Source organism: Gymnogyps californianus, chromosome 12 (genome assembly GCF_018139145.2).
Source record: "Gymnogyps californianus isolate 813 chromosome 12, ASM1813914v2, whole genome shotgun sequence".
In the NCBI taxonomy this organism is placed as follows: Eukaryota; Metazoa; Chordata; class Aves; order Accipitriformes; family Cathartidae; genus Gymnogyps; species Gymnogyps californianus.
In genome coordinates, this window is record NC_059482.1 from 22621186 (window position 1) to 22644330 (window position 23145).

General features: G+C 42.2%; 1 protein-coding gene across 11 annotated transcripts in view; it reads right to left on the bottom strand.

Moving 5' to 3' along the window:
* Window positions 1-245: 245 nt before the first annotated feature.
* The window catches only part of CTCF (CCCTC-binding factor), a 37336-nt gene continuing 14436 nt past the window's right edge, over window positions 246-23145 (bottom strand). For 8 of the 11 annotated variants that reach the window (XM_050903754.1, XM_050903746.1, XM_050903750.1 and 5 more), the window contains 10 exons: window positions 13568-14360; window positions 12728-12898; window positions 11717-11850; window positions 10132-10252; window positions 9151-9300; window positions 7596-7756; window positions 6986-7168; window positions 6434-6569; window positions 2839-3006; window positions 246-1811 (listed from right to left, as the gene is read on the bottom strand). In XM_050903754.1, coding sequence (XP_050759711.1) covers window positions 1630-1811; window positions 2839-3006; window positions 6434-6569; window positions 6986-7168; window positions 7596-7756; window positions 9151-9300; window positions 10132-10252; window positions 11717-11850; window positions 12728-12898; window positions 13568-14348 — 2187 coding nt within the window. In that variant the 5' untranslated portion in view covers window positions 14349-14360 and the 3' untranslated portion in view covers window positions 246-1629. The remainder of the gene's footprint in view (window positions 1812-2838; window positions 3007-6433; window positions 6570-6985; window positions 7169-7595; window positions 7757-9150; window positions 9301-10131; window positions 10253-11716; window positions 11851-12727; window positions 12899-13567; window positions 14361-23145) is intronic. The other 3 variants (XM_050903748.1, XM_050903752.1, XM_050903749.1) reach the window with 2 other exon arrangements.

Below are 23145 nucleotides of genomic sequence, written 5' to 3' on the forward strand. Positions count from 1 at the left end.
AACGACGCTTGCTTACGCGGAGACTCACCTGCGGCCGGCACAGGGCGGCACACCGTGGTTTAACGGCACAAGCCAGCTACCTTGCATTCTGCACAGGGCAGGGGGAACAGCCACAGCGAGAGAAGAGCCGGTCCCTGTTTGCAGGCCTGCAGCATCCTTCGAGGAGGAGCGGCTTTACAGTCTGGAGATCACTGCCAGGTCACACCGTTAATATACACAAAGCAAGCAGTCAGTGAGCACACATGTTAATCCATTATTATTTATTAGCTGTACAGCAGTATATTCTCCTTCCCAGCTTTCAAACCCCATTACATATTTTATAACAGTATTTTTTTTTTCCCATGTTGGCTTCCTAAAATAATGAAAAATATCACACAGTACAGCTAAGTACAAAAATGCATCAACCTAGAGTCTGATAGCTAAACTGATAGCTCTCTTAAAAGCGATACATAGAAGAAAAATTTGTTTGAAATCAGCAAGACTGAGGCTCTATAAAAAGCTTACATATTTTAACATGTGACAGTTCATATACAGGCATCATTTGTATTTCACATTATTCCTTTTTTGTCTTTATCAGAGATCCAAAATTGTGTAATTACTGACCTATTAAAATTTCCTGGCCCAGGTTTTGAGGGCTGCAGTGACCCACTTATAAATCACCACTTCTGCCTTAACACAGGATTCATAAACACAAAATACAACTACAAGATAGAGCAAAGAAAATTGTAGTCGTGAAATTATAACTCAAAAAGAAGGTTAATTATACATGTTTCAAATGCCAGTTTTGTGTGCTTCAAAACCAGATTTCACATGTGGGTTTCTCTTGTTCTGCAAGCAATGGTCTGGGTACGTCTCTTCTCTACGTGATTGGTTATCAACAGCTTTTCCAACATTTACACTCTATCAATTCTCTCGTCACTTAGTTTGAAAGGAATTAAAATACTGGGGTTTATTTAAACTGCATTTTTGCATACCTCTTAATTAATGGAAAAAGATTAAAATGTAAAAAAAAGTTATTTACAAGCTTGACCATTACAGAAATGCTTTGCAGAAAGCAAAGCATATTAAGGACAGAAACCAGTTGGAGCATGCCAAAACTACCGTGTGCAGCCGACTTGGAGAACCGGAGCTAGTCAGTGGGGAAAAGCAAAAAACATTTTAAAAGTCTAGAACCCTCCCAAGTCTGCATTTACAGTTAAAAACACTACTGAGAGAAGGAGGCTCAAGGACTCTGGGAACTGGAAGGGCAAGTCCGGAGTGGTTTACCACATACTCTAGTCAAGGCTTCCGCTTTCGTATATTAAAACTTGGTGCATGTAAACACGGCCCTCGGCCCAGCTTTACAATGCAGTTCAGAGCAAAATTAAATCAAGCATCTCGCAGGAAACCCTCAAGGACTCCAAAATATTTCCTAATGTTCCATGATCCTGTAATGCTAACATAAAACAGCAAGTTCTAGTTAAATCACATTCTAACATCATTTTGAAGTTTTATTTCCCAGTATGTTTGGTAAAATGGTCTAAAATGATGCATTTCCCAAAGCCAAGAAAAAAGGTAAAAGGAAAAATAGATTTGAGCCGCTTAAACACAGCCCAGGCCAGTTCAGTCAGCCAGCGTGGTCTTCCTCCATCACCGGTCCATCATGCTGAGAATCATCTCAGGAGTGAGGTCTCCATTGGGAGCTTCCACTACAGCAGGCTGAGCTTCCTCCTCCTCCTCTACTGTTTCCGCATCAGGTTCTTTCTTTACTTCAACTATAATATTTTCAATTTCACCAGTGTTCTGGTCTTCAACCTGAATGATTGCTGCAGCTAGAAGGGCAGAAAACAAAGGGGGAGGGGGGAAACGACAGATTTTTTTACTGGTTCCAGAGCTGGCCTGCACGCCTCACCAGATAACTTTTCAGTAGATACTTCAGACTCTTCCGTGGAAAGGGAAGGTGGGGCCCACAACTCACATTCCCACATTAGTGGGGAGCGATTCAACCTGCCTCATTCATCCAAGTATCAAGCATTTATTTCCTCGCCCCTGTGTGAAGATGTGCTACCACTACAACAGTTCCAGTATGCCTTTTGATATTAAGACATTATTCAAACAATAGATTTTGTAGTCATCAACAAACAAGACTATATCAATGTATGGGCACAAGGCAAAACTTCAAATTCAGGGGAATCCAGTGACGCTAGTGACGAGTTCAGCATAAAATGTTTCGAGAGGCTGTAATTCTAGGAAGGACACAGGCCACACTTGTAGCACTGAGCAGACAGGCAAGCCACTGGGGAAGCCATTACCCCTTGAAGGAACAAATTTGCCCTTCCTGCTTTGTTCCTAGAATTTATTTACTTAGACTTTGCACAGTTACCGACATCTATCCTTACGGAGAAAACGCTGTAGAGTTGAAACATCTGCACTAATGCTACGCTCAGAACTACAGGCCTGAAGCATGTTTGTGAGTGGTAATACCTACAAAAGTCTACATAGGTAAGAATACCACAGTGATTGTGCTAACAGTGGCTTTACCAGGAACTGTGCATTAGTAGAGACACCATAACTGGTGCAAAAGAGAAGTGAGCAGTTTGCACATCTGTGAAATGGAATAATACTAAAGAAAAAAAAATAACGTCCTCTCCTTTTAGCATGGTCTGAAGTGGCTACGTTCCCTCAGGACCAGGAAACCCTTGCAACAAATTTCACACAAAAGGCGAGTTCTTAGCAAAGTAGAGACAAGTACAGTTATCTACTTTTTAAATAAGCTCACTTGAGGGGAGCAGTTTTCCTACAAGAACTGCCAAATCCAAGGAAAAAGCAGTGTAACATAAGCTTCAATTAGTGACTTACGCTGGGATTGTTTTGGTTGGGTGGCAGCTTTGCCTGGTGGTCTTCCTCTTCGTTTCTTACTGGGAGGTGGTGCAGGAGCCTCTTGCTCGACTTCTGGTTCAGCCTCAATTTCTACTGCTGTCTCCTCCTCATCTTCATTATCATCCAAATCTGGTTCAGCATTTTCCTCTGTAAGAAACATTATATCAGGTAAGGCTTCAGTTTAAACCAAGAATGAAACACATCCATGTATGGAGAGCCACCATCAAAGCCTCATCCAAAAGGAGTCAACTCTGATGAGAAAGACGACAAACAAGGCCTTTGTCGAGAAGCTGGTGGCACAGACTGTTAGTCTGTTACCCTCACATTAGAGAGGACAAGTTGTCCTTCAGAAAGCGAAAGGAAACATAATTATGTTAGGTTATGCGATAAAAGCTCCTCTGCACATCCCCAAAGGAGCTCAGAGAGACAATGGCAGGAAGGGGACCAAATAACACACTGCTGGGCTACTTCCAGGCCCATCAGAGGAGCCACCAGCCTGTCAAAGTCCCACCTGCACAACCCAGAGGAGCACAGGCGGGCACAATGGAAGGCGGGAACCCAAATCAACGACTTCTGAGGAACAAACATCTTGTCCGGGCCACTCCCAGGAGAGCCACCAGCCCCAGCATCCAGGTCAGAAACCCACCATGATGAGATGAGTCACTGGGAGTAGCCTTCCAGATCACCTTTCAGACTAAGGAGTGTGGGGGAATTGCTGGCTGGGAGTGGGACACAATGGGATGCAGGGGAAAGGCAGTTTTGGATCACACAGGACTACTTAGGGGATGCTTAGGGGAGCAGCTGAGGTGATTTGCAAAGGAATAAGTGTGGGAAAATAAAGAGGCGAGAGGATAAAAGGGGCCAGTCGCATGTAAATAGCGGCAGCAGCCACTACAGTATCTCCATGAAACACCAGAACTCAAGAGTGATCCAAGAGCAAGTCTCCTAGCCCTCAAGAAAAGGCAATGCCATGCTTCAGTCTTTCTCTGTTAAGTAGACAGGAAACCAGGGCAGCAGCTCCCAGACAACTGGGACTTACGTCCAAGACCTCAAAATCTCAAGTTGAGTATGGCAGAACCACACAAAACTGGGGAGTTCTTGAGCATTATTGATGAGCACAGGTCTGCAGACCACTCACCATGCTTTCCAAGGCCATCAACATACAGTTTACCAACCAGCGACCAAGGGGATCTTCCCCAAGACCTCTCTTCAGAGGCAGGACAGGTCTAATACAGTATATTTTATGAGGCCCTGTCTATTCAAAGAATTTATGATGGCACTTCCCATTCACATCCACTCTTTACACCTCATTGCATTTTGGAGCTGATTCCAAGCCAACAGTCCACATGGCAAGCTGTGGGTTTTGGGTTTTTTTTGCAACTTTTATGTTGTTAACTGAGCTTACTGCTCTACACTTTATTCTTCAGAACACTCCTTAAAGTTACTAGGTTAGCACCATTCACATGTTCAGAATGCCCCGGGCAAAACCGAAGCAGACAAAAAGCAGTAAGAGATGTCAAATAGGATAATATTGTTTGGACAGCAAAATGACTGCCCTTAAGTTTGTAAGGGTATCCACTGCATAGAAGAGTGGCTTCACTCATGAACGAAAGGGCTATTGCATAAGGCATACTTCTGTTTATCCAACTAAAGGGGAAAAAAAAAACCCAAACAAGCTGTCCCTTACATGCAGCATATACATGCCTCAGTATTATTTTTACACAGTCACTCAAGGAATATTCCCCCAGACAAAATTTCTTTCATTTATTGGATTTCTCAGGTCTCACCTTTTTAGAGCTTCTTTACATTCCCCTCTCAACTCAATGTCTATCACCTAACAGTCTGTCTAACGTTGGGCAGACAGGCCAGATAGGAGACAAAACTATCATTTGCTGTTTGGTATTTTTCCCATTAGCACAAGACAGGTCTGTTTTGTCACAGCTTTGCTCACCACTTTCAGATATTTAGCAGTTGCCGAAACTCATGAAACTGCAGATCTAGAGATAAAAGCAACACTGAATAATGCTGCTCTCCCAAGAATGTGGTTAGGACCTCTTTCTTACTGCTACTCAGCTCACACTAGTCAATTCTCCACACCTATCAAATCACTCCTGAGGAAGTCAACCCAGACTTGTCAACTCATCTGAAGCTGAAGGGATTCTCTTAGTCACAGAGTGAGCCACAATCATACAATGCTCATCATTAGTTCACCTAACAACATGACTTTTGACCATCTTCCCCAAAAAACTGTTCTGAACCCAGACCATATCAACTAAATAAAATTTGGGTTTTTAGAATAGGCTGAACTCCCAGGAAGCCTACAAATCAGATACTCCAGAATCCCACATTTTGAATTACCCTCCACCAAGGCAGTTATTTTACTCTCTCTGTCTCCACGATCTTCTCATATTGTAAATGAACAGTTAGTTACACATGCTTTATTCAACTGATTGTAACACTTTTTTCAAATATCTATACAAACATGAGTTTAAGCACTTATTTCTATGGAGTTTTTGCAGTCAAGGTTTGCACAAGCCATTTGACCATACTCATCCTATAAAACTTGTTTGCCACATAAGAATTTCAGATACACATTCTCTAGCCAGAAAGATCCCTGTTCTCCCAACCTACACCTCTTGATTAATTACATAAAGCACTCCAAACAAAAGACTAATCAGCAAGGCTGCTTTTGCAGAATCATCTTTGAACTGGTTGGTCTCGAGAGACTCTACTTGGATTTTCCTGCTGAAGACATGACTAAGTTTTCCCTCTACCAGGAGGGAGGACTATGACTGAGTTTTTCCTTCACAAATAATACTGCAGTGAAGGTGATCATTATCTGCTGCAACAGCTTCTGTTGTCTCCCTGTTCTGGAGAAGCTTACAGACAGCAGCCACCCTATTACAAATTGCACCTAACCGATCTTCTGGCACGTTGTCCAGGAAGTCAGAGCCCCTCAAAAGCCATCTTCTCAATACCAGCATACATGCAAACACACCAGTGAAGTGGAAAACACCAGCAGCTCCTTGACCCTTTAATTGTCTGAGCAGGCCCTTCACAACAGTCCATAGATTGTCAGCACCATCTCCACCATTCTCTTGGATGCTGCCAGCCTTCCCCCACAGAAGCAGCCAAGCTATTCAGCAGCGGGGTTGTCGGGACATGCCACACGCCACCCAGTAGCGGTGAAGCAGGAGCATGTACCGTTTCATAGCAGTGCACCACAGAAACACACAGTTTTTCCTTTGGGACACCGAAAACATTACCAGAGAATTTCACACACAGGAGAGCAGGCAGGACAGGAACAGCGCAGCCTAGGCAACGGGCATCAAACAGCGTTTTTTCAACTACTCTGTCTTGCAAGAGGCCCGGGACAGCAGAATCTATACTGTCCCTCACAGGCAGGCACCTCTGTACTTCACCATGTACTATCATTTTTATCATTTTTTGCTTGCCAACTAGATAAAAGCCTTTCAAGTGCCAGAACCAACGTGCAGAACTGGCAAACTAACAGCTGACACACAGAGTGAATCACAGGCCTGTAATTCTCAGAATGTACTGAGCTGTTTCTTACCACTATCGGAGGAATCTTCTTTCTTAGACCGCATCTTTCTCTTTCGGCCACGTTTGCCCTTCTTTGTCTCTCCTCCATTCTCTCCTTCCCCACCATCTAGGCCAGAGCAGTTATCAGCATGTCTGGCCATTGTGTTCTGCTCAGTGGAAGAGAACACACACAACAAAAAAATACAACATGGATTGAATTCAAGATCAGATATTCTGGCTCTGTATTTTGAAACACATTTCTGGTAATTTATGTCTCTCTCTTTTTTTAAAGGAAGACTACTTAGGGGAAATGGGTAAATTTCATTAACTTTTATTCACAAAGTTGCATTTTCACATTGTTGTTCATAATGTCAACACTAATATGTGCTAGTACTAACTCTGAATTATACCAGGTGTCCACCCCTCTCTCTCCCTCTCAGAAAGAAGTGCTCTATTTAAAAGACCAGTATTGTGCCCTGTACCTCACCCACCTTTCCTTTTGGGTAAAAATGTTCCCCTCCCCTTGGCTAAAAGCCTCATTCCACCCCAAACCCCCACAATTCAAAACAGTGCATTCCCTTACCCTGCGAGTGAATGTTTTGCCACACTTGGAACAGACAAAGGCAGCAGGAACAAAGTTGGGATCGTGATATCGTTTGAAGTGCATATCGAGGAGCTGTTTCTGACGGAAGGTTTTATCACAATGGCTACAGGCATAAGGCTTTTCTCCAGTATGGGTCCGTTTATGCATGACCATGTGCCGCTCCTGACAGGGACAAGCAAGACAGGAAAATTAACTTGAGAACTCAGATACGTGGATATAGAAGAGCGAGTTTTCAGCTAAAAGGAGGCCAAAACTTTATCCTTAATATCAAGGAAAGGATGATTCTGCCGGAATGCGAGAACATCTTGATTGATGGCATATTCCATCCTAGCTACTTCCATCCTATATGGACTCTTATCCCTTTGTCAACAGATACATCAAGGTTTGTGACTCAGAAGGTACTTTCTCTACAGGGGAGCGCTACACCATCAAGAAGCAAAGGCCACTGAACTTTCCTTCACACCCTTCAAAAGATTTAGAGAGCTAATTTGATCTTGACAGCTGGTCAAACTTAACAGCTAAGATTTCCACCTCGTATTTTTAGCTCCTGTTCTAAAGCTCATAAGGGGTGCCAGGCCCACCAGCTTACCTGTCTGCATGCATAATCACACTGGTCACACTTGAAGCGCTTCTCATTCTTGTGAGACTTTTGATGCTGTATGAGGGCATACCGCTCATGAAACACGGCGTCACAGTAGCGACACTTCTTGCCCTGTTCAATGTAGGAATGCTGCTTTCGCAAATGGACACCTAGGAGCAAAAGAATCGGAGGCTTTAATCACCATGGCTTTCCGACAATGAAAGACCAGCCTACAGTCCCCTTAGCGGTCTCCCTCCACATACTCTTGAGCTCAAGCCAAAAGAGTGAAATAGTTAATTTAGGATTCCACCAAAAACCTAACAGATTCTCAATTAATAGCAACCAGAACAATTTCTAGTCAGAAAGGTCTTGCAGAAAAACTCCATCAAGTTTTTCCAGAGGATTCCAGACTTGGTTATTAGCAATCTGTGCTGATACGGTACACTTGCATTTGATAACGTATGACCGTCAAACTGAAGTGTCTCGTGGACTGTTATGTTTAAGACTACTCCAAATTGCCTGGATACAGCCAGAAGCCAGGTAATGCACTAGGGGAAACAGGATTTTCTGCAGGATTAGAAGTCAGAGTGACAGGGCTAGAAGGCAACACGGATACCAGCAGACAATCCACAACAGAGGTTTTAGTCACTTCTTTAAAATCCTCCAACTAAGAGCACACCACAGCTGCACGAGGTAGCTTAGGGTAGACTAAAGCATTATTAGAAGAAAAATTCTTCATAGCTCACATCAGTTTTCCTCTGTTGTAAATCAGCTCGTTTGCTCCTGATATCAACTGACTGCCATCCTCTCAAACTGGCTCTCACTGTAGCACTTTACACTTGCCTTTATTGGAAGGGAGCCTGCCTTCCCATTACTTGGGTGATATTCTGTTTATAGACAGAAAGTTCTGCCAAATCGTGGCTTCTTCCTTCTCCTCAGCTGCTCTGGGCGTGATATTATTTTTCACCTTCTTGTAGAACATAAAAGAGACCTTTGCCTGCCGGAATCACACTGGGTACTGCTCACTAGATCAAGACTCTCCTACCACAAGGACTCAGGGCTTTTGTGACAACTCAGTCCCTCCCACCCTGTCTGTGGCACACAGCTCCACATCCTGGAAAATTAAACTATTTGGTCTGATTCAAACCTTTCAGCCTGATGAAAATATCTCTGCATGAAACTTAATGTCCTCCAATGTGCAGGAGGTCAAGCCAAGTGATCTTTTGGTTTTTCAGACCCCAATCCACATGCAGTTGTAATCTCACTCCAAGTTAAATAAAAGCCTTGCAGCTCTGGGCCTGAAAACGGTAACTTGCCTTGTATGCTTGGAAAACATGCTACATTTTCAAATAACGAAAAGAAACTGAAAATTCTTATAGTTTGCAGCAGCTATTGTAAGCCAGAAGTATGTATTACCAGCCACACATCTAAGCCTGTGCTTCATGTCATACAGTTACCAGAAGCATTAGGTTAAAAAGAGACAGCAGTTGGGTTATGTGAATTCTAATTCCAGGAAGTGTTTTGTAGAATCTTCACCAAATGACCGCTTTTGAGAGATACATACCCAAGTCGCTCTTTCTCGCTATAACAGTATCACAGTGAGGACAGTGAAATTTGGCCACATTCTCCGTGTGCTTCTGCAAAATGTGCATCTTCATGGTACCACTCTGAGTGAAGCGAGCATGGCAGATGTAACATTCATATGGCTTCTCTCCTTCAGTAGCAGAAGGAAAAAAAAATAGCACAAGTACTTTCATTAAAAGGAAATCTCACCAAGAAGCCCCAAACAAAACAACCTCCCAGAAACTTGCAACAGACAGCTAGCTGATAGAAGTAGTAACTCTAGAACGAGCTCTTTCTCTATAAGTTTTAGCTCCAGTATGCATCTTTCTACAGAGAGACTAGAGTTCAATCTTTAAGCAGATAAGTTAATTTATTATCCTTACTCTGAGAAATGCATGGAAGACCTACACGCAGGCTGCCAGAAGACAGCAAGCGGCATCAGATTTTTTTGGGGGTGGGGCTTCTGAATGCTCATGTATACGTGCAAGGGCATTTTTTTCCCCTTTGATTTTAGCAATATGATTAACTTGGCACTCCAGTAACGTTCTGTGCTAAAACCGTTCCTATTTCTATTGAAGAAAAAATTTAGGATCTTTACAAACTAACATGCATGAGATGCTTTTGCAACTACACTCAAGCATGAAACTGTAAATGGCTATAATCTTCAACTGCAACACTGATAATAGAAGAAGTTTCTTCTGTTCATACTAGAAGTGCCTGTATTTTATCACCTCACAGTCAAACTGGAAATCAGAATCCTCCAAGCTCACTTCTCAGTGCAGCAATTACTATCAGATTATGAATTTACTAGTGCTTACAAATCATGGTGCATTCTCTTCAGCTACAGACCTTATAAAGGTTTTATATTAAATTACAAAATAATATTTCTTTCGCTGTTTAAGTGTTAGCACACATTGTACACAGCCTCAGCACTCTGACACTAAAACATAAAGAACACACTAAAAAAACATGGCATCAATACCAGAGTGGGTCCTCATGTGCCTCTTCAGTTTGTAGGTATCCCTGCTGGCATAGCTGCACAAGCTGCACTGGAACGGACGCTCTCCAGTGTGAGAACGAATGTGGCGTTTCAATTTGCTAACCTGGAAGTCAAGAGCAAGACTGAAGTTAGCACAGATGAACAGGTCAGACTGCCAAAAGCACAAGAAATCAGTCAAGGCAGGCTATTTTTATCTTGCCACTAACCCAAACAAGCATGTTTCAATGCCATTTTTACACCGCACATAGCCACTCACTCCTGCCCACTCTACTTCACCTCCCAACTTCATTCCCAGTCCTGCTTGATGCTTGTTCCCACATTCAGTGCAGCCTGGTTTAGAGTCTTGTGCTCACCTTACTGTTATCGACCATCTCAGCATCTGAAGACACGCTAAAATTTGAAAGTATCCTGGAGAGACACAAGAAAGTGTTCTGGGAAAGCATGCACCCAAGGAACATTGCAGGGGGTTAGTGTCCCCTCTACAGTATATTTTTCTCCACAGGGTGCTTTCTTGTGTCCTCTCCAGTTACTTTGAGAGGGTTAAGATAAATCAATTTCTTGCCAAGAACAACAAAAAAATCTAGTCTTATGATCAACAAGGTGACTTAGTTCCTTTCCTCTCCTGCTTTTATCTAGAAGGCACGAAAGTCAGCATGAACACAAATGTTAAGGCATTTTCTGCTCAAACATGACCACGCTGCTTAATCACCAACCTACGCCTACAAAACACAGCACAAGCTCACATACGGACCAACTTGGTTATTCTTTCCTAATTCATACTATGAAAACCACTGCAACACAATTTAGTCAGCACTCAAACCACAGGGCCTGGAATTAAAGCGCTGCAGCCACAGTGTGGGTAGGAAAAAAAGCCCAAAGCCCCTACTCAACCTCTCCCCACTGTAGCCTTCTTCCACTGCAGATATCCCATTTTTATTTTTGTTTTTTAAATTACGTTGCTCAATCTCACTCAAATTTCCTATCACAATATAGAGGCTGTCCTGTAGCACAAGTACCAATACTGCATAGGGGAGAGCATTCAAGGAAGCTTAATTTACTTGAGCAACTTTGACAATCACCCAGTATTAGCAAAGCTGCTTTTCACCAATATTGAGGCAAAGGCTCGTTAGTTTTGACTACAGTCACCTTAATGGCATAAACAGACAATGTGCAGAATGCACATTTCTAAAACAGGGGGGCACCCCTAGTCTGAAAGTAGAGGCATCTACTGCACCAGGAGATGGCTGCCTCCAACATGGAGCACACTACAATTCCTGCAATCATCTTAAAGGCCAAATAATTCAAGAAACAATGACAACAACTATTGTCTCCAAAGAGGAAATGGATATCACCTAGGATTGCTGTGCATAAATGCTCTCAAACTGTTTTCTCATTAACCCCACCATTTGCTTCCAAGAGCAGACCTGATTTATAACTTTTTTTGCTCAGAGCCTTTTAAACAAACGGCCAAAGAGGAAATGCCTAAGAACAGAGTTTCTAACAGATGGCGAACAAGCTTTGAAGCATACAAGGAAGTATTCAGTGCTGTAACAATTAACTACCATACCTCCACACTAGCATAATCACACATTGAACATTTGAATGGTTTCTCATGGGTATGTTTGTAGCGGCGATGCCGAACCAACTCTCCACTGGTCACAAAGGCCATGTCGCAGTCTGGGCACTTGTGAGGGCGAGTACCTAATCATTTGCAGCAAAACAGGAAGACGATGACATTCAGATTTAGTGACAAAAGAACATATGGGACAGTTTCGGGGTTTGTTTTTGTTTTGTTTTAAAGTGAATTAGCAACATTGCTTTGATGTTCTGAAAGATTAGATTAGAGCAGCAAATAATACACCAGAGTCGCAACTTTTGTGTAACTAATGGATTGAAGATCTTAGAGAATTAATATCCTTTCAGTGAGGAATCAGACTTCCTTATTTTTGTATCTCTTGGTTATTTACAAATTTCAAACCACCCAGTTAGATATAACATAAGCACGCAGAGAAAACGAAAGATATGAATTACACTTTTTTTTGGCAGAAAGGTCACAACAAGCTTAAGTTTAATTACAGTTCAATTACCTGCAGTTTTATACCAGAAACTTTAGTAAGGAGCAACAGAAACGTGCTACAGTTCCTAGCCATAAGTTTTATTGGTCCAGTTCATAATCTATTCCTTGGGGTTAGGTTTTTTTTGTTATTTTCAATTCCCTTATGTTTAGCTCCAGCCTCATTCTCATCTTACTTTTCTGCAAGGAGCAGCGGCAACACAAAGCTTAGAACACAAGTACTAACACCCAAGACAAATGGAACATTTCTATAACTTCAGGTAATTTCAGATCAGGCCCAGGATCAGTTTTATACCTGTGTACAGGACAAGCTCTGCACCCGACCTGGCCAGGCAGAAAACAACTGCATTCGTACAAGAAACAAACAACAGCACTGCATGGTTTCTTCCTTTTTAGCTTGTTCCATAAGAGGAATTAGATTCAAGATAGAAAACCAGGATGGATCTATCTGTTCTAACGATGGAGCAGCTCCTACAAAAATAACGTACGCAAAAGCAAGAGTACCTGTGTGAGTGTTGAGGTGGTTCCTCAGCAACGTGACTGTCCGGAAAGCCCTGCCGCAGAGGTGGCACTTATGTGGTCTTTCATCAGTGTGGCTTTTCATGTGGCGGTCCAAGTTGGAACGACGCGGACAAGTGTAACTGCACAGTTCGCACTGGAATGTCTTCTTTACACCTAGCCATGAAAGAAATCATCTTTACTCTTGACAGTACTGTGGCCTACTGCATAACATGAGAGATCAGCAGGGAAAAAGGAAAGATTCTTGGAGGTGTAACTACTACAAGGAACCATCATGTACCATTAAATCCAACTGCGTATCCTTAGGAACAGTCATTGCCTATGGCTGGCTTGGCTTCAATTTTCATTAGTATGCCAGCACTCAATGTTCCTTCTCCACTCTAAAAAGGGTTCCTTAACTTACAGTTTTAAGAAAAGTCAAACATACCTATTGCTGTATTTTGCACCATCTACCTTACCCAGCAATCGGTTAGGAAAAAACCCACAGAACTAATTATACTGTTGGTTCCCGATGTAAACCACATGTACACAAACTCTTACATATGTATTACAGCAAAGAGAAGAATCTTTTCAATGGTAGTTATACGGGAATACTAATGCCACAGCATCATACTCGAGGAAAATGAGCTCCTTTATAGCCTAGATGGAGGAGATGGGAGGTTTGCCCAAAAAACAATAGAGCTGAGCACTATTGCATAAACAGAAAGTGACATTGGGCATGTCTGCTTTCCTCCCACTTGCATCTACTCAGCCACTTCAATCGAGTTGCAAGGTCCCACCACAACAAACACATTTTCAAAATCCACTTGCAGATCAGGAGCTTACCTTTCTTTTTAATTTTTGTTGGTTTAGGTGGCTTCATATTGCCCACCACCTTTTCTGCATTGACCTCAGACAACAAACCCTCCTGCTGCTCCTCTTCAAAGTCATACACCGAGACATCCACATCTTTGCCCTCCTCAGTGTAGCGAAGCTTACTCTTTTTGTTTTTCTTTGTTTTTTTGGCTGGTGGCTGATAGTCTGGATCTTTTTGCCAATTGGGATCTTCCTGTGGCTGAAGTTCACCTTGTTCCAGTGTCTCCACCTCACCATTCGCACCCACTTTCACTACTTGGAAGCCTTCTGGTAAAGGGAGGGTGTGACAGATCATGGGCTCTCCCTCTTGCAGGCCTCCTTTGGAAACCTCATTTTCATAAGCTCCCTGAAGTTCTTCCACAGACGTGGTGGCAACAGGTACAGTCACTGGTACAGGTACTTGGACCAGCTGAAGCTCACCAAGGTTTATAGGCTGCTCTTCCATATTAACAACCTGAAGTGTTATGATCTGTGTGTCATCCACTGTAGCCTCTGTTTCTTGAGGCACCGCACCTTCCATTACTTCAGTCTTCATTTGAAGAAGAGTTGGATCCAGCTGTTCCATCATCACCATCTGCACACCACTGTTGACATCCTGCACTACTTCACCTCCATCTGCTTGGTTTGGTGGTATATGACAAGCATCGTCCTCCTGCCCACCTTCACGGCGTCTTTGATAGGTTTTTCTCTCTTTCCCTTTAATAAAAGTTTCCGATTCCTCCACAATAGCTTCGACTGCCTCACCTTCCATTTCACCTTCCTGCTGTAAAAACAAGAGAATGAATGCTGCACACCATCCAATGTATTTTAACAACTGCACAAACCCCAGAGAGGGACAAGTGGCCTAACTGAAAACAACCGGCTCAACAGCAGCAACGTATTGCAATCTTATTCAGAAAACAGGATTTGAGAACCGTAGGTCTCTCCTAGCGTACTGCCACCATAAACCAAGGCAATCACAGAACACTGCCTGAAGTGAGACAACTGTACTGGTTTCTTGGAAAGGAAGGAAAGCAAGGGGAGATTAAGTGATATGCATGTTCCCGTTTCTCAAAGACCACAAATCCCACAGGCAAGATGTACAGCAGTATTATTCCTTATTGAGCTTGTTTAGTCACTTTACATAGCTCAGCAATATCAGAGGCAGTCTTTGGCTATAAATTTTAAAGGTACAAAAATAACATACTGTTAAAAGTAAAAAGCCAACCTTAAAGAAAGTATTACATTTGAGAACTGCAGAACTTTTCCAGGAAGAAAAAGCACTAAGAATTGAGCACAAGAACTCACATCTCACTTGTTTCATGTCAAACAACTACTACTTCCCGTACGTTTAAACTTCTCGGAACAACAAAAGTAAAAAGGACCTAATCGAGTTAGTCAAGTACATTTCTTGTAAGCAGCATGGAGTTCAATTTCTGCTCCCACTTCTGGGCACCACCTGGCCCCTGAGCAGAGCAGAGGATGATGCAGGCTGCCCTCTTCGGGCTAGAACGAGCCGCAGCAGGCAGACAAGGCTCAGGTAAAATTGTACTTCAGTTTAAATGATGTGGACTCAGAGCTGGTGGAGTCTAATGATTTCTCACGATAGCTGGGTTAAATCTATCCACACAGTCATAAACAAACAACAATACTGAAGCTTAGCATTTTGGTGGGCCTTAACTCTGAAAATAGTTGCATACAAGCGGAACATTGAGATTTTCTTCCTCCTCAGACCATCCAGCATTCTTCTCTGCAGTCAGGGTAAAATACGAAATTCCCATATTGTCATTCTGCAAGAAGGTTGTTTCAAGAGTAGTAATAGCTAAAACAAATTATCATTTTGCAGCTTTTTCCCCAAATGAAAATAATAAAAGTCATAGTAAAAGGAGTATTTCGTAAGTCTACCTCCATAAAATCATAGCAAAGGAGTATTTCGTAAGTCTACCTCTGTTTCAGGTGGTTTACTTTGGGAAAAATGAAAGCAGATTGCACAACCATGTCAAATACACTCCCTGCATCAGGATACAATTTATTATACCCTTCACTTAAGTGTTAAAAAGGTACCAAGGTCAATTTTACTGCTGAAACAAGTAACAAAAATGCCAGTTTCCTTACAAAGCTTGTGATAAAGTTCTGATTCCAATTCCAGATTTGATAAGAGACCTCCACATCTTCCTATTACATTGACTGGCCTCTCAAACCAGCTAACAGAATCTACTAACCTGTCTTGTGAACTCAACACTTAAATCTCACATCATACTACTTTCAAATACCTACACTTAATCGTGCATACTCATTTTTGAAATACGCAGGCTTACATACATAAACATGAAACACGGCTATCAGTCTTCATTAGCTTTAAGAATTACAAGACATGTAATTGTTGTTATTTTTAGAGAGTCCTTGCTTTTACTCCACTGCCTTTTCTAGCATCCTCCACTTCTGTTGTGAGAACAATATAGCTCATATTGTTCTTCAGCCTGCTCAGACTAGGGACATCTATTAATGTGCTGTCTTGCTACTCATTCTGTCGTGGGCAGCAGCAGTCTCCAGGGGGCACCCGATACCCAGAAATACTGACATATGGCTTCACGCGCACTCCCTGCAGGGATCCGGCCTCTCCTTTCCTTCACCACCCATCAGCTTTTCAAGTCAGAGCAAATCCATATGGACAAACAGCTGAAGTACACAAGATGATGTAAGTACTTAACGCTAGCCAGCAGGCAATCAGAACGGAGCGCTGGTCTTTGGCCTACAGCAACTGCAAAACAATCGGAGCAAATTGTTTTTCAATTATCTCAAGTATTTGCAGAGGGAGAGAGAGGAGAAGCCTCTTCAGGTGACCAGAAGTCTCTGATCAAGAAAAGGAAGGACAGAGCTAAACAAAAGAGAAGAATGTGGTAAATGGCTGGAGGGCTAACAACAAAAGATTTAAGATGGAGGGAAAAAATGGCAAAAGCCCATCTGCAGAGCTAATGCAATTCCACTTTGCTGCCTTGTAGAGGAACAGAGCAGAGGTCAGCAACCTGGACACAAACACATGCAGCTCTGCATAGTTCAGGTGGGGCTCTCGTAAGGACCTTCACATTAACTGCCAATATTAAAGTTGGTAACAAGACTGCTAAGTCACCTGAAAGCAAGCCAACAGGCCAAGATCTGCCAGTGTCCTCTAGGATCCTGCAGAAGCAGGTCTTCCAGTGGTGTGGTAGGAAGGCATCATCTCAGACTTGCACACCAGAAAATCCTGTGTCCACCAAGGAACAGGTCACTCGCATACATGAAGACTTTGGCACATGGCTCACGTGGTCAGGAAAGTTTGCCACCCTAGGAACGTAGGCTTACACCGAGACCAAATAAATGCCTGCGGGCAAGACTTAGTTTAAAGGATGCTCACAATGAGGGGCGTACATGCGTGTGAAATAAGCGGAAGGACTCTTACAACCATTCAGTAAAGAAACTAAGACACCCCTATTTCTTCCAGCTCCCTCTCTTATTTCAGAGACGCTTATCTCTTACCCTGGAGTTACCTGTCGCTACTCGCAACATCCTCCTGCGAAAGCCAGACCCCAAAGCAGCAGGCCCGGCGAAGCACGGCTGTCCTCCAGCGGCGAGCGACACGCACTGCAGCGGCGCAGCCGGAACCGTCTCCTGCCACCTCCTCTTTCACCGCCCTCTAGTTCATTCTGACTCAGACCTCCTGTACCCCAAAATTCAGCACACGGATGAGCATTTACTCCTGCCTATTCCACATTACGCACTACAGTCTGTTCCTTTCAGCAAAGTAATCTGAAAATGACTGTTTTTAAAGCAGGGGAAATATTACAGTATTTTAAAGAAAACTACAAACCACTCCAGGTTATATTAACAATGCACCATAAAAATACAGAAATATACAGAAGGAGTCTCAATTCATGTCTTGGCCAGCTCAAAAACCTTGCCAAGATACCAAGATTCCTTCCCAAGAAAGTGTGGATTTTCAACTTAAAATACTTCTACAACTGAGGAGATAGAGGATGGCCTCTAAACTTAAGAGAGGAAAGGGGGCTAGGCAAAATGTATGGGCTCTTTCCTACTAAATAAGCTCTCTGGAAAGACTCTCCGTCTCTGCTGTGGTGAGCTTTGCGCTACCTGTCCATGTCACTTCTCAATCACTCTGTCTTAAAGTATTTGCTAGCTTTTTTCCTTTTTCTATTTTTTTTTTTTTTAAACTCAATCCTCCTTTTTCACACAGTGGGTTTTAGAGGAAAGTTTTATATTTACTGGAGGACTCATCAGAAGATACCATCAACTCACTGGATGTGATCCTGCAGCTTGCTGAGGATTTTCCATTTCCACTAATTTTAACAGAAGCAGATCTTCCTCGACTTTTTACAGATTTACACTCCTAGAAGTTACCCAGCCAAGTTCTGAGAAAAAGCTTCCGACATTTCAGAGAACATGTGTCGTTTGCTGCAACTAAGACCACTATAGTGGAACACTAGGAATAAAAACTGCTGAATATATTTTGTCTTACCATTCTCCCAACCTTTTATTTCTGGCTTTTATCTTCAGCTCTCTTCCTACCAGTTACTGTACCTTATACCAATAGCTTAGCTCCACAATGACTGAATCTAAAAAGGAAAACAAAGCAGCAGGTTAACAGAAGATGATTTGTAAATCAAGACTGAAAAAAACATAAGAGAAGAGCTTCCAGAATAAGGAGAGTGACCAAGGAAAGACCAAAGCACATCTGAAATGAACACCACAATTCCCACGTAATAGCTCAAGCTAGTCTTTACACACACACTCGCTCAACGGGCTCTACCAACTCAAATGAGAGACACTGCGTCACTAAACAGCTCAGTGCACTGTCACAATCCAATTAGCCAGGTAAAAAGTTGTGACGTCCAAATAACAGACCTAAGCTTTCTGAAATAACTGATGGGCAGCTCATCTAAAAAACTGAAACAAGCAGAAATAAGATGGGGTATGCATTTGATACAACTGACACCTTCTTCCAATGAAAGGAATCAAAAGGTTGCTTGAGAGAAAGTCATTTAATGCCAACAGCCCTACTAACTGCAGCACGGGAGAAAGCCTCAGCCCAACTACAATACAACATTTTGCCACTCTGGGTCCCTTCCAGAAGCCTCACACTTAAGCAGCAAAGCATTCAGCTTGCAGGTATAAACTCTTCACATTCAGGAAGATGATTCAAGAAAACTTCCAGTACAGCAAGGCAGATAAAACTCACCACATCAACACAAAAAGACTGAGACACACAACATTCAATTAATGCAGTCCTACAAACAGCATCAATCTCAATTGTAGAAGCATTAAGGACAACTTGCTGCAGATGTCAATGCAGACAGTACAAACCCAGAGACAGACGTTTATATATTAGGATGGCTAGTGCCACTGCATGTTTTTCTAGCTGGGTTATTTATAATAAAGCTACTGTCACAAAGAGGCATGTGCATGCCTCTCAGCCAATGTTAAAAAAACAAACCCTGAACTGCATCAAGCTTCATGGACCAAATAACAGCAAAATATTTATTTTTTGCCAAACAAGGCACAGTCTCATTAAAAACTGTGGGACATTCAAAGCAATTGAAAAGTAGATTTAGTACTGCAATATACACTTCACTTGAGGAAAAAAAATAACACACATCAATAGAAACAATGAAGCCAAATGCTAGCTGTCAATAAATTTTTGGCATTCGTAAAATAATGAAAATATCAGCAGCTACATTAGTGCAAGCAAAAAGAAAAACCAACCCTGCAACACATTCAGACTTTGAACTCAAGTCAATCCACATACACATCCCACTCCAAAACTGTCATGGCTTTGACACTTATGGATTAGTCACTTATTAAAATTGATACAGGAGTGGAAATAAAGCATTATGTTAAAACATGGGAGACTTATGTTTCTCCTACATACCCTGTGAACCTTTGAAAGCTGAAGAGAGGAATCAGCAAAAACTTCACCTAACAGTCTACAGTTATGCAGTATTTCTGCCACTTCAAGCAAGAGAAAGATTAAAAAAAAAATATATCCAAGAGGGTTTATGGACAAACTGGCATTTTTTCTTTTTTTTCCTGCTTGCAGTCAACATGTATGTCTATGTAAGTATTTAAGGACATTAGCAGATGCAAAGTAACCACAGGAGTGCTTGGCCATTCTCCTTCCCCATCGTGATACAGCCACATCTTTCTTCTGAAAAGCCTCCCAGCTAAGCATAGTCAAAGATAAGGCAGTTTAACAGGTAGGCAGCCTTTGCATTTCCTCCAGCAGGGCTTCCCTGATAAGAGATGAACACGGCATGAATGTAACTTTTTCCAAAGCAAACGGACACATATAAAACACAAAGCATTAAGTATAGCCTTTCCTAGCACTGCTTTTATTCACTATTCACTATAATTGCTCCCAATCTCCTTGGCGTATCAGTAGTACCCCTAGACAGGCAACAGATCCAGAATATGAACTAGGTGTATGTGCAACCTCTTCTCAAAGATCCCCTCTCTCGGTTTAAAAGCACACCAATTCTTGCTCTCCACACAGTGTGGCACTAGAATCAAAAAATCCTGACGCAATTTGGAAAGTGGTAGGAAGATGCCTGAAGAGCTCTGTGTAGGGCCACGCACCTCCAAGCAGAGTTTGCTAGCTTGGTCTCAGCACTTCACAAACACGGCTAGAAAGCTTTTGAACTCAAGGTGGTTCTAGGAGTAGTTCAGCCAATGGTACTACACTCAAGAGAAGAGGCTCAGCTGGATCCAAACAGGCTAGCTGTGCATAAAGCCAGAGACCCACAGGTTATCCAGAACTCAGATTACATACATAGAGACTGAAATTTCATACTAGACTCTTGTCCATTTCTGTTGTTAATTGCCCACAGAAATACAGAAGATTAAGAGGGGCAGAGTTACTTAAGCATCCAATTATAAATAAAAGTTGTATAAAAGCTTAAGAATCTTGTGTTGAATTCTTTAGGAACAGGTGAAAGAGGGAACCAACTTTTTCCTCTTTTTTCTTTTAAAGATAAGCCTAGGAATGTGAAACTACTTGACAAAGCTCACAAAACTTTAAGGAACAGGTAGCATCCCGTGAACAACTTAGGATAAGATATTTTCACGGTGCTATCACATGCCAAACATGAAAGATTTACTACCAACAGCAGAAACTAGAAAGCTGGGATAAGTTTCTTTCATTAAGTAATTTTCTCACGCTGGAAACTTAAAGCTTTCATTTGCCTACTGCATTAAATTCCGTATCCATTGGTTATGACTGCTACACCCATGTCCAGCTGTTTTCTCATTTCCTCCTTGCCACTTACAACACTGGTGCTGAAAAAAAAAAAAAACCCCAAATATACTAATTCACAAACATCTATTACAGCTTTAAATTTGAAAAAAAAAGGCAGTCTCATTAATCCACTATTAAGCAATGATTTTGAGAAATATTTTAGCATCTCAGAGAGAGTAAGGAAAAGGAAAAGCAAGAAACCTAGAACAGAAGAGCAAACTTCATCATGAGTTAATAAATGCTTGTGCTTTTTTTGTGTACGAAAAAGGGCCCGTCAATGTGAAGAAGCTCCAATAAATACGTAAAAAAAGCTACAGGATGACAGCTGCAGTTGCAAACGTATAGTTGTAGAAGGATGGTTTCCTTAAGTGCTGACCCTGCAAAGGGATCGGATGCAGACAGCCAGCTTTGATAGTGTCTGGAGTCCTGTTGGTGGTTACCTAACTGAGGCGTCTGTGCTGGAAGGCTGGCCTCCCTAAATAGGGCAGGGAGAAGAGCACAATCTTCCAGAGAGTGATTCAAAGCTTTTAAGTGGATCCCTACGCTAAGTTACCACCTAGATGAACCCACCTTTCTCCCCATTAACCAGACAGGAGACCAGATTCTTAACTTGCATAATGGTTTCATAATCCCTGTAAGACAGGAAAACAGAGTGCTGCTGCCGCCGAAAGAGCTGCTCTCACCTTTTCCCTTCCTTCGCATTGATAAAATAATTCACTCACCATAATGAACTCGATCGAGAACTAATTCCAGCTGAAAACAATGTAGGGAAAAACAGTTAATTATGTTAGAACACGTTCAGTTCCTGATCCGATTCCCCACACGAATACTTGGGCAGACAGAGGTAAGGGAGCAGGTGAAGAGTGCCAGGGCCACCTTAAGCAGCAGGGCCAGCAAGCAAACCACAGCACCAAGAACCTTGTATCCCAGAAGCTAGGTGGCTACACTGAGCTGCGTTCCTCCACTCTGTGCCATCCTGCCATCCACCAAGCACACACTAGAGTGAAATTGCTTTCTCTCAAGCATCCTGCAACCCTCTGGGTCACAGCCAGTTTGTGGGCACCTTCCTGTTTAAATTCAATAGCATTTAACTGTGATCAAACCCACACACTACCCTTTTATTCAATTAGTTGTTAACTGCAAACCAAAGTTACCTTTTACTTATGCTTATGTGAAGGTGGCACACTTTGGGCCAGATGTTATCAAAAGTAATCTTTACCTTTTACCCTTATGGACTCCCAAGAGCACAGCCAAGCCATCTCCCTGGCTACAGAACATTCATTACCCACAGCTAGCTTGGCGTAGAATTAGAATCAAAATGCATCCCGTGACATTTCTACAGCTACCTCCAGCCTTCCCCTCCCCCCCCTTTTTCTTTTTTTCCCTCCCCTTCCATAACCTACAAAAGTAATCTTCCTGGTTGCTGCTCCTGCCCAGGGATCTTAGCGGAGCTCTTTCAAACATTCATCATCTCATGAAATAATTCAAAGTGATGAGAACCTTCAGTCAGCACTGACCCCTATTTTTCAGTCAGCGAGTAGCACATACCTGTGATTTTCTGCAATTATTCAGGATAAAGTTAACCTGTTACTTTGGATCAAGAACTCAGGGGAAGACATGTGCCAGACATGAAAAGAGTATATTGCTGGTCCCCCAGCAAGACAGAAGGAAACTCAATTCCATCTCTTTCCTCAGCTGTTTGCAAAACAAGCTCCCTCTTAATCCTTGCACCTGACAGCAGCAAAAGGCCCCAGAATCACAGCTCTTCCAGAACTAATACTGCTAATTCTGCCGTAATAAGCTGTAGCCTACAATGGAGAGGAAAGCGTAATACAATCATGTCAACTGCTTGAAACTTGCATTGTGAAGAATAATTAAAAAAAATAAATCACTGCAGTTACTGACAACAAATCCCCCACATACTCAAGTTGCTTGGGCTATAACTAACTTGACATGGTAAGCCTTACTGAAGAAAGCAGTCTGGTGGAAGCATTTCAGCTTTATTTCTGGAAGTACAATTTTTTCCTTGTTTTTCCTTTAGATTTAGAGAATTAAAGTTCTATTGAGAAGGTAGTAGGGACATTTTTAGTAAATATTCTTGTTCTTAAACCTTGTTCCATTCTTCCTTAATTTCTCCTTCCACTCCTATCTAACATTCTTTTAAACTTCAGTTTTAAATTTTCCCTATTTCTTCCAATAACTGCTAGTGCACTCTCACTAGATGACACTAGTTCTTTAGTCATACAAAGAAATCTCTAGTGAAAGTAGGGAAACATAAATTAAA